Source organism: Mastigoproctus giganteus, chromosome 12 (genome assembly GCF_048544385.1).
Source record: "Mastigoproctus giganteus isolate SK-2022 chromosome 12, ASM4854438v1, whole genome shotgun sequence".
NCBI classification, from domain to species: domain Eukaryota; kingdom Metazoa; phylum Arthropoda; class Arachnida; order Uropygi; family Thelyphonidae; genus Mastigoproctus; species Mastigoproctus giganteus.
Genome location: NC_143586.1, coordinates 45,139,083 through 45,155,179, shown reverse-complemented (window position 1 = coordinate 45,155,179; position 16,097 = coordinate 45,139,083). Strand labels below are relative to the sequence as shown.

Here is a 16,097-nt window from a genome sequence, read left to right as displayed (position 1 = left end):
GCAGTGAAATGGCCATAATTTATCCGAAATAACAATATATGGTAACTCGTGAAGGAATAGTCACAATATGACATACAATTAAATCGATGCCATTCATACTACTTTCGTAGTTTATTTCAGATAAATTATGGTGAATTCAATGCTATTTTTATAGTGTATTACCAATCCCAAACATTACTCCTTGTAGCGTTTAGTTTATTAATACTATTAATATATATGCTAACTGGCATCTCTTATTTTGTGGAATTATACTTCACAACTGGGTTGGCATGACTGCAACACTGAGGTACATACCTACCCACTGATGATAGGCCAACTAGCCTTGAAACGGTGCTGTCTGGGTGGTGGTATCCCCCTGAGAATAAGTAACAATAGTCTTCTCTACTGAAGCGTTACTAATTCAAAGTAGTGCAATACATGGTAATTCGTGAAGGAATAGTCACAATATGAGATACAATTAAATCGATGCCATGCATACTACTTTTGTAGTTTATTTCGGATTAATTATGGTGATTTCACTGCCATTTTTATAGGGTAAAATGTGTAAAAATCATTGTTTAGCTGATGAATTTATTACTTAAAATTTTAGTACCTTGCTGAATTTGATCATTTGCCTTTTTTTTTTTCATAATTCTTGGGTAGTTGAGTGTTACTGTATAATATCTAATCTAAAAACATTAGCAGTGCAGATGTATTCAGATACTCAAATAGATTTTTATTAAATTAAAAAAACAAGTACAGACTACTGTTTTCATTTTAAGTATGTATTATATTTACATAGCACGAGGCAAAATGAAATAATTAGGAATTATTAAAGCATTTTTTAAAGATTATGACCTTACTCGTTTATTGTTTAACCTCACTTGTTGCATACAAGTGTTACACAAGTGGTAGTTTAGGACTAACTTTTAGTTTTAAGATTTAAATGCTTATATTAATATACATTTAGACTATTTTTTCTGGTTAGTTAATACTGATCATATTCATAATGGCAATAGTTATTTAAAAAATGGTTGAAAGTGTCTTCCCTTCAAAAAAATGTATTTCAAAGAGACTGCAATTTTAATGACTCAAAGAGTCAATTTTAATGACTTCGAAACTGTGCATACACCTTATCACTGTCAAAAAATTTCCTAATTTTTTAAGACTAATTTGAGATTATTTACAACAAGATTGCTTCATGGATATTTCTCATTGAATTTTTTTCTATCATAGTCACACACACACTCTCTCTCTGTGTCTCTCTCTCTCTCTCTCTCTCTCTCTCTCTCTCTCTCTCTCTCTCTCTCTCTCTCTCTCTCTCTCAAAGGAATTGAGTGGCAGCAAAGTTGTTAGTACTTATATCCCTGTGTTGATTCATGTGTAGCAATGAAATTATTTTATCCAACTTATATCTGTCATCTTCACCAGTTTTTGGGTTATAGGAATAGCATAAACTAACTTTTAAGGGAAATAATAAAGACAAATGCAAACTCATTGTGAGTTCCCTTGTCACAGTAGGTCAGAAGAGGGAGCAATTTTTCTGTTGTATTTAGTGTTTTCCTACATTAAGAAGCAGTCTATTGTGGAAAAAAAAGAACCACTAATTTTTTCACAGGAAATGTGAAAAGATTTAGGAATACTGATGAAAAAAACTTTCATTTGAAAGAGAATATGCATATGTTATGTTTTAACCAGATAGAGTAATTTTTTGTGAAGAGTGCAGAACACATCCTTTTCTAGTCCATAATACCAGTGTGTAGCTTTTGCTCTTTTAAAGAACAGCAAAAGCTACACACATACTGCATGCAGTTATTCCATAGTGTTATGGGAAAATTTTTTTGGAGAAAACCAAATTTTTTGTTTTCGTTTGAATTTTTTTTTTTTTTTTTTCCCAGTAGACATTTTTCAAATTTGTTGCCTGTAAGTTTTTGTTATTAATTTAATCTTTAATGGAAACACCAGATATAAGGCATCTTGAAAGGTATATAATAAGTTATAGTTGCTTGAATAGTATGTTAGGAATTCAGTTTTACAGGACTTAGACCTGATGTCCTGTGAGACTTCAAGGTCATGTGCAATGATTAAAGTTAGTGAAATCAGTTTTTTTTAATAAAGTTAACATAAAACTGATGAGAATTTAAATAATGTGTGGCCACAATTTATTTGAGTATCCATTTTAGAGTTGTCTGGAGTGCTGTCTAATGGGGGAAATTTAAACAACTTTGGCAGGTGGAAGAGAATTATATGGAAGAAACTGAGAATTATATGCAGTCACTTATGGAAGAAACTATGTTTGCATATTGCCATCATAGTTTCTTCCATAAGTGACATTGGTAAGATAATGATAACACTGGTATTTTTTGACATTTTCTGGTAACAACATTATTGGCAACAAAAATCATGGCTGCTGTCAAACACATTAATGCAACATTGGCAGTATAATACCGCCCATTTCAAGTGGCGGTATCGGATTCATCAATCAGTACTCAATGTGCGATTCTATGTGGGCACCTCTGGTGCTCACATAGCAGAACCTCAAAATGAATAACAGTAGCATTAGTTGAGATTGTAACATATCAGAAGTGTTGTTTTTCATATGCTATGTGATGCTATTCTTCCAGTAGCCACACATCCAAAAATTATATACTTATTGCCCACAGCATTTCTGATGCTGTGGGAAATAAGGTGATCACCTTTTAAGTAGTAAAATGCCTTTGCAGAAATTCTTGTACAGATATCTTGATATGTGTAAATGCAGACTTCCCTAAACTTGTTTTCAGTCATTCTTGCTGTTGTAGTTGTGGAATGTCTTGGTATCATTAGGTAGTAACCGAACCTATCATTGAACAGCTTCAGCATAATAGTTTCTTCTGTAAATAACGGGATGATAATGAAGGTAGCTGTGAAATCACACCATGCAGTGACCTTAGATGCAAGTACAGACAACCCCCGTATAACATGGTACATCTACAACACAGTTTTGCTCTAACACGATTGATAAATTACAGCAATCCTTGCACAACATGCTACTTATATGACACAGTTTCGCTCTAACACAGTTAGAGAATATCGGTAAACCTTGCATAACAGGGTATTTTTGTGTGGTGTGGGGAAAACCCTGCTATTATGTTGGATGTAATTTTTCAATGTTTCCACTCTTTTTGAATCCCTACTGTTGACTCTGCTAGTCAAAAATAAATTATTGAGAAATCCGTCTATTTTATTTTGTTGGAAATTTCCCATGTTACGTTCTATTCTATTGAACTTGTGGAAAATCTAGATTTCAAAGTTTTATTTCTATTGGATAGCATACCAGGCCATCCAAAAGATTTAAGTCATAGAAACCTTGGAATTATGTTCCTACCGCCACAGTTGTACTGAGTTAATACAACTTTTTTCATTTAGCCATTAGAATAAGGCATTATATCCACCTTTAAAACTCATTCCATCAGAAAATCGTTACAATGGATTTTGGAAAAAATTGATTCCGAATCTATTGAAGTAATGGAGGCATGGAAACATTTCTCAATTGTGGACTGTATCAGAATAATAGCCTTATCACTGAAAGAAGTAAAACCATCAGTGTTAAATGCTTGTGTAAAAATGTATGGCCAGAGTCAGTTCATTCAGGAAATATGGTTGAACCTGCAGAAAACGGAATCGGTGTGATAGTAGAACTTGTTACATGAGTACGAGGAAAGGTTTTGATGATATGATTACTGAAGCCCTCACGGGTAGCACGAGTTCATAGAATTGCCCTCCTCCCCACACCGGCTGGAAAAGACCCAACTTCGAATCCAGTCGATGAAGGGAGGAAATTTTATGGGTCTTTTTTTTTCTTCACAATGTAGCTGAGTTATAGTCTGGCTCAGGCAAGGTAGCATGGTTCCCCCCCCCTCCCGGAAACAAGTTTTCGTCCAGCAAAACAGAAATCGATCTCAGGACACGCAATTTATAGCCAATATACACAGAGAAACATGACCTTAGTCGCCAATTCTCCTAATAAAAAAAAAGATAGGATTACTGAAGATGTTCAAGAGTTACTGGTAGAAAAAGAAGCTGGCATAGTGGATCTGGTGTAAATGGCATCGGAGGTAAAATCAAATCAATTCAGATGATGATATCGTAGATGAAAATTCTAAACTTCCAAATTTTACACTAAAAAGCACATACGGGAAGGCATAAAGTTAGCCGAGCAATTAGAATCTTATTTTTTGAATGCAGATTCTTGAATGAAAGGAGCCCAAAGTTCAAAAGGGAGCTTCAAAAATGCTTAGTTCCATACAATGAAATTCACAAAGATTTATCAAGCAAAAGCAAACAAACCCAGATTACTGATTTTTTAAAGAGAGCAGAAGATAACACGAAATCTAGAATGATGTATTTTTGTTAGTTTTGTTAACATTTTGTTAATGAAGTAGTGTATTTTTGTTAGCTTTTGGAACGTAATCCCCCCTTTTGTACTTTTTCTTAGTCCTGTATAACACGCTTTCGCACAACATAACGTTTAAAGGAACCTAATAACCATGTTATATGAGGGTTACCTGTATATGCAATTTGTATGTTGCATATTGCTATCGTTAGCCCAAGTTCTACACTTTTGGGTGTCCTGTTCAAGTGGTGTAAGTCTTTGTTTTCGAAAAGATTTTCTTTCACCACTCAGCATTTACCTCACTCGTACCAAGAAGGTTGTGATAGCAAATGTCATCCGAGTTTTGGTATCACTTGTTTGCAGTTGTTGCTTTTGTTTGAGTTAGGTGGAGCCACATAACTTTAAGTAACACCTTTGGTAATGTTGCATACAGGATGTCCAATAGTCTTGTTGCTGCCATACTTGTTCTGTGATTTGGTGTTGATACTGTTACACCACTGTACAATTTTCGACAACTGCATCCTCAACCCACTCTTGTTGTTCCTTCAATATCTTGGCTTCTCCAAGAGTTCTTGTTTCCTCACACATAGTCATTTTTTGCCATCACATGGTATCATCAGACACTGTTGCGTAAAATGCCTATAATAATCCTGAATTGCTGCTGCATTGCTTCTAGAATTGGATAGAGATACTGCATTACTTCTAGAATGGAAGCAATGCAGTATCTCTATTTATATCTGACTGGAGTAGGGTATGCAAATTGTTCATATCACAACTCTTTCCTCTAGTGATGATTTTTTTTTTTTTTTTTTTCTGTGAATCTCATTCATATCCGAAAGAATGTATGCTTTGCTTACCAGACAATCTAATTTATTTGCCAAATTTTAGTTGCATTTTCTCTACACTCTAAGCCAGCTCTAAATTGGAATATTTTAATTGTAGTTACTCATTATTTGCTACATTGATAATATTAAAACTTTAATGTGATCATAAATTAAAATTCAGTTTTAGGAGGAATTTTTTCATGCAACCTTTCTCATTTCCGTATTAGCATTTTATTTTCGATTTTGCAGTGATAGTTTATCAGTTATATCAGTTTTCTTGATCCTGAAGAGGATCTTGATCTTCATTTTTTTTACCGCTATAGTGTACAGCATTAGATGCCACTTCCCCTGTAGACCGTGAAGCAACCACAGAGCATTATTTGTAAAATTAAAAACATGTAATATAGAAGTAATCTTATAATCCAAAACATGTCTTCAATTGAAATATATTTTTGATGATATATTGCATTCAATTTCCTCCATACAATTTGCATTGTATGAAGAATTTCGTATCACCTTAAGTGAACAGATGGAATTACCATATTTATTGATTTTCTTAATCAAAAAAGATTGTCTTGACAGATTCATCCTGTGTGATTTTAGTATAGTGGATAGTAATTTTTGAGCTGTATGCTGTGAGACACCTGATATACTACAGCATTTATAAAGAGATGCTGCAGCATCTCTTTACAATGCTTAACAATAAGGCCATTTCACCTCCAACAGTACTTGGGGAGGAAAAATGGAAAGTGGCATTAGCTGTACAGAATAACAAAATTATTTGGTTACTAATACTAGCACAGATTTTTCCTGTTCCTGAGTACTTTGTAATATATATAAATATTAATTTTTGGGTTCATATGTAAAAATTTAGAAAGTGCACATTGTTTTAATTGTTAAGCAGTTCCAGATGGATTTCATTTGAAGAACAAAATTTAATAAAATTTCTGCTAACTTCCAGGCTATAGTGAAACTGGCACTTTGGAGTTGACATCTCAGTAAAACAAATGGTGCTATACATCAGTAGCTTTTTTGGAGGGCTATAGAGAATATTGACACCTTATGTGATGGTATGTTGCAGATTTTGATGCTAGGGGTGCTCCCATTGCCGACTTTGCATATTACTTGCCACTTGGGTTATTAAAGAAATGAATAAATAAATAAATAAATGCTACACAGTATGATATTAACATGAAATGTTAATATCACACAGTATGATATTACACCAGAATGATATTAACATGAAATCACAACTGAGATCGTGATTTTGATTCCACCCAGTCGAGCAATTCTGCCCTAGGAGAGTAGAAACTTTGCAGTGGAATATGATAGTTAAAGCTGAACTAGATATCTGAAATTTTGCAGGTAAGTCATATGAGCCTTTTGAAAATGCTGTTTTAGGTTTTTACCAGAGGGGCACTGCCATTAGTTACTAATTTTGCTTAATCTGCTGTGATCAGGGGTTATAAAATAAAAGCAGACTTCATGTCACTCACCAGAATCATATTTGTAATAGTGAAGAAGCAGCCAACTATCAGCCAAGAAACCAGTGTTAAAGTGGTCCTTAGAATATTGCCAGCTATACAGGATATGCTGTGATTTATGCTTAAACCAAGTGGGCATATGAGAAGTTGAAGGAATGCTGTCTACATGCATTAGGTGAAGGGACATGCAAACCCAAATTCTCAGTCACCATGTTGTACTAAAAGAGACTGCTATTGATGCTGCCACTTCTGCTGGCACCTGTCCATTTTGACTGCTGAAGACCCTTTGCACCACCTATATGTTTATTTTCATACTGGTTTTTTCTTGTGTCTGATCTGTGATACCTCTGATGTGCCTGGGTGTATTGTACATCCTTATACATTTCAGACAGTGGCCTTGCAATATCCTTTGGTTTGACTACTCCCATTTTACTGTTACTGTTGGTCTCAGCATGTACAACTGTTGACACCATCTGGAACAGTGTCACCAAGTGGAAATCACTTAACTTTGCATTGTAGTCATTCAACTGCTGTTGAATAACCATTATACAGTTAGGTGATTGCAATTAAATCTCATACGTTAATCATTCATGCATTCCTTGAGCAGTGTGCCAGATTTATGGCATCCACAATTGCATGCATTTTTTTTGTCTTGCAAGATAATCGTCAGGTGAAGATGGCAGGTATTTTTCAAGGCATTTGTTAAACTAGAATGAAATATCTTTGCCATGTGGCCCAAAATTGCAGATTTCAACCTACTTCATGACTTCAGTGCCAAAGGATGCTACTGTGAGAAAGGTGTTTGAAAATTTGTACAGTTATGCACACTGCTGTATAATATCCATTCATCCAAAATAAAGGCATCCCAGACCAAAGAACATTGAAATCAATACAATTGTGATAGTTCATGAAAGGCACCAACAGTATGAACAGAACAATTCTCATAATTAAATCCAGTATAATGGTAGGTGATGGTGGCAGTAGTAGTAGCACCTCTATCACTTAAACAACTTGCAACTGTGTTTGCAAGGCTTAAGCATTACCACTTAAAGTATATTGTTCCCTGTAAACTTCCTGCAAAATGTCAAATGTCCAGGACCAAGATAATAAACTCCAAGGTGAATTTTTTTTTTTTAATTACCTTGCATTTCCACTTTACAGCTTACTACACAGAAGATACGTAAGTATTTTTAAATATTATTTAATAAAATCTTTTAACTTCGACTTTAGTCAGAATTACTTTGTGCTCAACAGTCTATATATTTGCAAAAATCCTAACAGTTATTAGCAGCTAATTTTTTTTTTTTTTTTTTTTTTTTTGTTTCTCTCATATGTAGTGACATTACTAATAGAACGAAAATAAGAATGTATTAATCACGTCAGTGTAATTTATATTCCCAAAAAATGGCAATTTTTTTTATTTTTATGGTTAATGATTTCTGCTATTTTTGATGGTATAGTTAATATTAATATAATCAAAAAATGATAATGAAAGTCTGTCATATAACAAATTTTATTGCAAAGTTTGGGACAGGTGAAATTAACATTTTTGTTGTACGTACATCTGATGATCTGGTTGTTTCAAAATGGTGGGTTTTCTTTTTTCTTTTTTATATGATTGTTTATTGCTTTTCATAATGATTGCAGTCATTCAAATTTAAATGTATTTAATTGTAAACAAGGTATTTCTAGAAACTATTAGTTAATGAATGTGCATATGTCAACACGTATTATGCATTATCTTTATAATTTTTATTAAGTTTTTTTTCATTAAAGAACAAACAACTTAAATACATTGAAACCCCGTATTTATATTTTTCCTCTATTTACATTTTACTTTGGTCCCACTTATTTTCTTGAAAGTTCTGTGTACTGCTGTTAAATATGCCTTTGAAAAACCTATTTTCCTGCTCTTTATGCTTTATTTTTTGTTAAAATTTCTACTGGTGGGTAAAACTTGTTTGCTAACAAACTTTCTTGTGAACTTGTGCGTGTGCATATTTTGGTTATCTCCATGATTGTTTCATAACACCTATAGTCTGTATGTAATAAGCAGTAATTTTGTTTGGAAGTTGATCCTGTTGTTTGGTGTTACTGTACTTCTTTTTTTTTTTTTTTTTTTTTTTTGCAAAACATTTGAAATATATGCAGATTTTTTAAGGATTTCAAAATTATAAAATAGCTAATGCTATTTGGCCTGGATTGAAATTACATGATGTTGTGAGGAGGACTGATTACTTACATGTGTTTTTGCAGTAAGTACAATTTAACTGCCTAGTTAAGGCAATAGTCTTATCACTAACTATAGAAGAAACCTGCCTTGACAGAGTTTCCTTGATATTGCACTACATTAAAACAAATGGCATTGCCCTACTGAATTGTTTAAAATGAATGCAATACTTGGGTCACATTCTAGTTCAGGGAAGTTGTCTCTTGCCTTGCATGCTTGTTTTTTCTTTCTTTCTCTGCAAATTTTTTGCTGTTTTCTGTTATCATAGGCCTTTTTTGAGTTTTTTACCTCTAAATTAAAACAGGATGCCATTATCAGTGCAATATTAGGGAAACTCATATTGAGGCAAAGTTTGTTTGAGTTGTAAGACCATTGCATTTACCACCATGGTTGGAATTGCACTGGCTGAAAAACACTTAAAAGGGCAAGTAAGTCCTAACTGTATATAATTAAGTGTACTGCATTTTTTAAACAGATCTGAAATACTGTTTTCATTATGCTTTAAAATCTGAAAGCATACAGTATTCTGTACATTTCTTATAATGAATAAATGAATTAAATCTTTTTGAATATTTTTAATTTCTGCTTAAATTCAAGTTTTTACTCACAAGTTGCACTTTTTTTGCCAGTTCCCCCCCCCCTCTTCTCCAAAAGAGGGTTTACTGAAGTTAGCATTATTTTTTGTTGATAACATTCATCATTAATTCATCTGTAGCAGTGTTCTAACATTTTTTTTGTTTGCAACTTCTGTTTTTATAATTTTCAAAATATAATTATATTGTTTCACTGAAGCTTTTGATACATTAGCATATAAGATGAATTAATAAAATAAATGTTTTTTTTTTCTTTTTTTTCCCCTCCCATGTATATGGATATTTCCTATTTCTAATCCTGAAGCAACCTTTTATGAAATATATAAAATTGAAAATTACATTTTTTGTAACTGATTTGACTTCCGTATCACCATATTATACTACCCAAATTTCTTGTTAGTATCTTATTCGTGATTAATTTTTAGAAGAAACTTCCTTCTCCTTAGAACATCAGATTAAAGTAAACCTCACTGATAATAGGCCTTAATAATTATGTGAGTAGAGAATATCCTTAAATTATCTAACATTAGTCTTGAATATGAATGGAATTACTGCATGCTGATTTATACCTAAGGTTTATTTTTTTTTGCTCTTCCCCAGGCTTTTTTTTTTTTAATTTATTTTTCCCGTCAGGCGTATTGCTATTTAAAAACCTGTGGAACAATGATCTTTTTTCTCAAATTTGTTCTCACTATTTTGTCTTTTTCTAAATATTTTATTTTTCTGATTTTGTCTTTATTACAGTTTAACTGAAATTTTTCCATGACCAGCTTCAGTTTGCTATGTTTTAATGCATAGATCTATTAATAATGTGCTTAGCTTAATTTTGATAATTCAAAATGTATGTCAAAGTATTATTGGGTTAAAAAATCTGGCCTCTACTGATATGAAAACAAAGGTTGATGCAGGTGAAGAACTAGTAGTATTGTTCATTTCCTTGAGCTGTTGCAATGTCTGGAAGCACTTTTGCAATTGCTAATTTCAGAATTTTGTCCTTACTCCTGCCTAGTCCCACATAGGAAAATGGAGACAGCAATTGGTTGTAGGATCTGTTATCTTGTAACTATAAAACAGTGGTTTTGAGAGTACATCATGAACTACTGTTTCGTCAAGTGTGTATCATGGAGACTTACCCCTTCAGTGCATGTTTATAGAAGTAGGGTAATTGTACTGCTATCATCATGTCCATTCTTAAGAGTTGTAAATAGGGTTAACACTCAGGTGGCTATTGCATGTGGGTGATCCATGGTGACAGTTTTATCTGCAGTGTATCTAGAATGGAAATGGTTCAGATTGTTATGATTTTATCTTTAAGGGACACCAGCCCCCTAAGCTCCTGCACTTGAATAGCTGACAAAGTTTATAGAAGGAAATCCAGTAGATTTTGACCAGAAGAAGGTACAGATGGATGCTTGCATTTGGAGAAAGTTGGGGTTAAGAGTTTGCCAGAGTACATTCGCTGCCATCTGGTTTACAATTTGCACTCTTTTCAGTGAGGCTCGTTCAGAAAATAAATAATAAAAAAAGTTTCAAAAGAAACTGAATCTTATGAGAACTAATTTAGTAAAGAAGCCAGGTGCTATTTCAGCGTAGGTACTGAAATAATTTGAGAAAATAATGTCACGTTGCATTTGTTTTTTTCTGTCATTTCTTCTCTGGGGACCATATTGTCTCTCCTGTGATAGTGAGAAAGCTTGGGCTTAGGTTCTTTAGAAATGACTGAATTTATCCACGAGTCTACCTAAAGTAACTAATATCATTTTTAATTAAATAACATCACCCACTGGGTGTGCCCATTATTCTTTAAAGAAACTGTGGGACCAGTTAGAAATGTTTGATTCAGTCATCAGGCAGCAAGTTAGGGACCTGGTTGAGCAGTGAATAAATATATCAAATATGAGCAGCCAAGCAGTGATCAGAAGAAAATTTTTTATTTGAAATATAACTTTTATGTGTATAATGAAATCCCTATTAGTAGTCTATGTTGGACCAGTGCAGCAATTAAGTAAAGAAGTGGGGTAGTATTTTAATTCAAGTATTGAAATAGTGTGAGAAAATGCTACACTGTGTTATGTTTTTCTATCGTTATTGCCTGGGGACTGTATTACCCCTCACAATTAATAAAAAATAAATTAATTAAAAAAAAAAAGAATAAAAATTGGAAAATCATGTGCTGAGCACATTTGATTGCTTCTCCATTTGGTTTTCACTTGCTACAACCAGAAGTTCATGCATCTGCAAAGTTATTTTTTTTCTGTCATTTGCATTAAGTCACACTTTTCATAATCCATCTCTTATGCAGTGATTTCATAGATCACCAGGAGCTTTTCATTCACCATTTTCTTGTGCTATCCTGTTTCCTATTGGAATCTTAAGCCTAGCCAGAGTAACCTATATTTATTTATCTATCAGGCCACCTATATTTATTTATTATTCCAAGGCATTTTTCTTATTTCTTCATTTGTTTTGTCCATTAATTCCATTTATTTTTCTTAATGGTTTCTGAAGATTGTTTTTCACTTTTTTTTTTTTTAGATTCAGTCCCATAAAAATAGTGTTATAAACAGTCAGTTTTGTTTCTCTTTTTCTTCAAATGTATTTAACTGGCTCTACTTATGTTATTGTTCATTTCAAGATCTGCATTTACTTTACACATGCGTAAATTAAGAATACACTTGGAGTATGGCAAGGCAAGTAAGAAGTGAAAACAAAACAAAAAAGGTAACTATAACAATAAAAATAGGAGGGAGCGGTGCAGAGTTCCTTCTACAACACCCGGGTGTTGTAGAAGGAATTTGTTTTTAAATTAATTTAAAATAAATGCAAATTATTATAAATTTAGTGGTGCTGTTTTGATGACACTAACACTGAATTGTGTGAAATATCACTAAGTAGAATCCAAAAACCAACTGCAACAACGTTGACCCACTACTGTGAAACAAAAATAATCAATTGTTTTGCTACACCTTGTTGGAAGACCAAGAGGTAAATCGTGACCATGAAATCACTGCATTTTGAACATTTAAGCTAATCAGTGCATCTATCACCAACCTGAAAAATAATCAGCCCATTAATGCAACAAATTTGAGTAAGGGAAACTTTATATAGTGAGAAATTATAATACAACAGCTAAGAGCATCACATGGCCAGAATTGCAAACCACAGAAGAAAAATAGTTGTATAGTTGTATGAGAATGAAAATAAGAATTTGCACCATAGGTAGCAGTATGAGCATTTCAACCCCTCCTAACCATGTAACATGCATAACAAGGTAGTTAAATAGGTAGTAAAAAAAGTATTTAGAATAAAGTAAGGAATAACCAACCACAATGGTGCAACACTAATGTGAAACAAAAATATATTAAAATAAACCAACTGTTGAGCTTCTAACTTTTAAAGTCACAAGGCAAATAGTTGCATGGAATGTTAAATGTTAAAGAAACCAGTGCAACAGATTTGGGTAACAGTGGCCTTTAGTAGTGAGAAATTATAATTCAACAACAGTGTTCACAAGGCCGTAATATCAAACCACTGATGAAAAAAAAAAAACAGTCAAATAGGAATATGAAACAAAGAATTTGCACTGTAGGTGGCATTGTTCATTATGAATTTGTCCTGCATAGTCAAAAAGTGAAACAGTTCTTTAGTGATTGCACTATACTGTTTAGAAAACAGCCAGAGAAGTGGGTTTCAGGGAATTGGCATTTGTATTGTGACAATTCCCCTGCATGCACAGTACTTTCCATTCAAGAATACCCCATTCAACATGCTATCGCTGTGGCCCCAAGTTCATTCCTTGAAATTTCTGATCTCATCTTGTACATATTTGCAGCCTTGATTTTAGTTCACATGAAGTGCTTTTATTTGAATCTTAGTGCTTGCTTGGTAATTATTAAGCCTATAACACTACTGGAACTTTCAACATTATTAGTCTTAATTTACCCCCCACCTCCCCAGGATAGGAGTAGATTCCACTTGTAGCTTGTTTTCATAGTATACGGTTCTGTAGACTACATGGATTGACACTTTTGTGTCTTATTTATATTTCATAGTTATGATTTATTAACCTCTTTCAGTGTCTATATATAAATTTGGTTGTGTGGTGGGGTGCTCTGGAAAGTACGTAATAAATTTATCCCTTTCAAAGGATCATTTCATATATGATTCTAATAAGACATCCTTTAACATTTTAAAACTTTCCAGTATATGCTACCACCTCTTATTTGTGTTTCTGACTAGTACATGGTTTTAATGGATGGTGGCATGAAAATAGCTTTGAATATTACGGATTGTGCCTATTGGCCAATTTAGTATAAAAAAGCTGATCTTGTCTGGGATTCAGATTTCAAAATTGAATTATGAAGAAATAGATATAGAGATATTACTGTAGTATAAAAGGTTTTTTTTTTTTTTTTAAATCAAATTTTTGAATAGATTTTTTGCAGTCAGATCAAAATAAAAAAAAAATATGTTAAGGCATTTATGTATTAAATTTTTATCTTTTCAAAACTTCATGAAGAAATGCACTTCACTCAGCCTGTTGCTATTGAGAATTCACTATGGTGGAACCCACGCACGCATGTGACAAACTCATTTGTGAAAGGGTTAAAGCATTAAAGAATCATTTTATGGTATCTTCCATCTACATTTGTCCAACTTCCTCTGTTTTAGTCAGATTTAATGGTAGTTTTTTTGGCTCTGCCTAAAAAGGAGGCCATGGTATGTGAAATCCCTTCGTTTTCTATTCCATAGTGTGGAATATTTATCAGGTAAATTTAACTTGTGATAATTTAGCACAGCTCAAATGACATGTTACGTCACTAATTTTTACTTTAGATTCATACTAGATGTCTGTAGTAACTAACTGTATTTTCTTTGTTTCTTTTAATATATATATATGTATATGTATAAAGATGTGTATAAAGATGTACACATAAGAAAAAAACGTCATTGTAATTAGGTGTAAAATGTCTTGAGTTGCAGAAAACCTTAACAGATTTAATTTGATCTGTTTTAATTTCACTATGAACAGGGATGAAGTACATCTTCATGGAATTCAAGGTAGAAGTTAACTCAATAGATCTTCACTCGGCATCATGTGCTTTTGACCAGATAACTCCATTCTGAAAGGACGTTCCTGCTGTTACATGTCAGCACCTGGCACAAGTCAAACAGTTTGGTTTGGAACCTTAAGATTCTTCAATAAAGGTTTGACATGTAAGCAAGAAATGAAAGTGACTCTGCTGTTTCTTGTTTCATCATTGAATATATACTTGATGTTTCCCTGTCCCAAATAGTGTATTAAAATTTGTTGAATTCTAACTATAGATCTGTATTTCCCATTTCATATTAAGATGTTATTTCCCATAATATAATTTCAGCTTTGCTAACTTTGAACGTAAATGTTCTGTTTAGGTTATTACATACACCCAAGTTTTACTGCAGTGCAGTACTAAGTGGGTTCTTTTCCATAATGCTTTTTTTTACTGTAGTTTTACAGTAAAAAAATACTAGGTGTAAGCTGATTTAACTTCGGTAATAATTATCGCTTGTGAGAAAAAGAAAACAGCTAGTTAATATATTTTATTCTGAAAAAAGACTTTCCGATTTTCTCTTTAAAGCACTTTTGCCATGGGACGACTTACTCCACCTACTGCACGCCGCGCACCGGTGTTTTAAAACGGGAAGCTGCAGAGACGCGCTCGTGTTACAGTGGCGCGGTTGGATCTCGCGCTGTGATGTGATCGTGCTGACCACCACAACATGGGAGGCGGAAAGAAGACATTCAACACTCCTTTTCTTTGTAATCTGTAACATTGTGAATTTGTCGAAATTACGTGAAATGATCGGTATTGTTACTAGTATCATTTTTATAACTAGTAATGTGTGTGTGTCGTTGTGGAGGTTTATTATCGTAAAATTTCTGTAATTGTTGTTAAGCTTTCAATAAAAGCGGGTACATATACGCGACTTCAGTAGTATTTTTTTGTTCACTATAAATTCGTTGTTTGATATTTCGGATAAATAGCAGGTGGAAGCCCGGCATTTCCTAGAAGATGAGGTCGACTTCGCGCCCTCTCCTTGGCTGTTTACGCGAGGTGAGAAATGTAATTCGTGTCTCTTAATCAGAAGAATCGCATTATAAAATTAATCCAGTTTTTTCCCCCCTCTCTTTTGAGGATAACAGTTTTATTTTTTAACTTGTGTAATGAAATTTTATATTTTATATTAAAGTTCTTTTATAAGGTAGTCAGTAATAGTTGTTTAACGGCCTCGACCCTTTGACCTTTTCACTCTAATTTAAGTTGCTTAATGTGTTTCTAGGTCATAATGTAGGAAGAATTGGTATAGTAATTATCACAGAATAACTTTGGAGTTCTGTATAAATTACAAAAATATGGTTGCTTTTTTTAAAATCTGATACATTTAAGCTTTCTTCACATAGAAGAGTGTAACTGTTTATATATATAACAGTGTAACTATTATACAGTATATATGAATGGAGAAAATTCAGAGAATGATTTCTTATTGATAGTATTTATTAAATGAGCTAGCTAAATGAGTGATTTTATAGATATCATGATACAGTTTATGCATTTATAAGTGCTTCAA

At 33.1% G+C, this 16,097-nt stretch overlaps 1 protein-coding gene across 3 annotated transcripts in view; it reads left to right on the top strand.

Annotated features, from left to right (window-relative positions):
* The window catches only part of LOC150077004 (RNA-binding protein 4-like), a 335,818-nt gene that overhangs the window by 147,683 nt on the left and 172,038 nt on the right, over nucleotides 1–16,097 (top strand). The window contains exon 8 of one of the 3 annotated variants that reach the window (XR_016547727.1): nucleotides 14,518–14,702. The exons of 1 other annotated variant lie outside the window; for it this stretch is intronic. Coding sequence is in view for 1 of the 2 variants with exons in the window: in XM_090386803.1 (XP_090242929.1) it covers nucleotides 15,107–15,164 (58 nt within the window). In the remaining variant the exon portion in view is untranslated. Of the gene's footprint in view, nucleotides 1–14,517; nucleotides 14,703–15,106; nucleotides 15,449–16,097 lie in introns of those variants that run through there. One more of the 3 variants, XM_090386803.1, reaches the window with a different exon arrangement.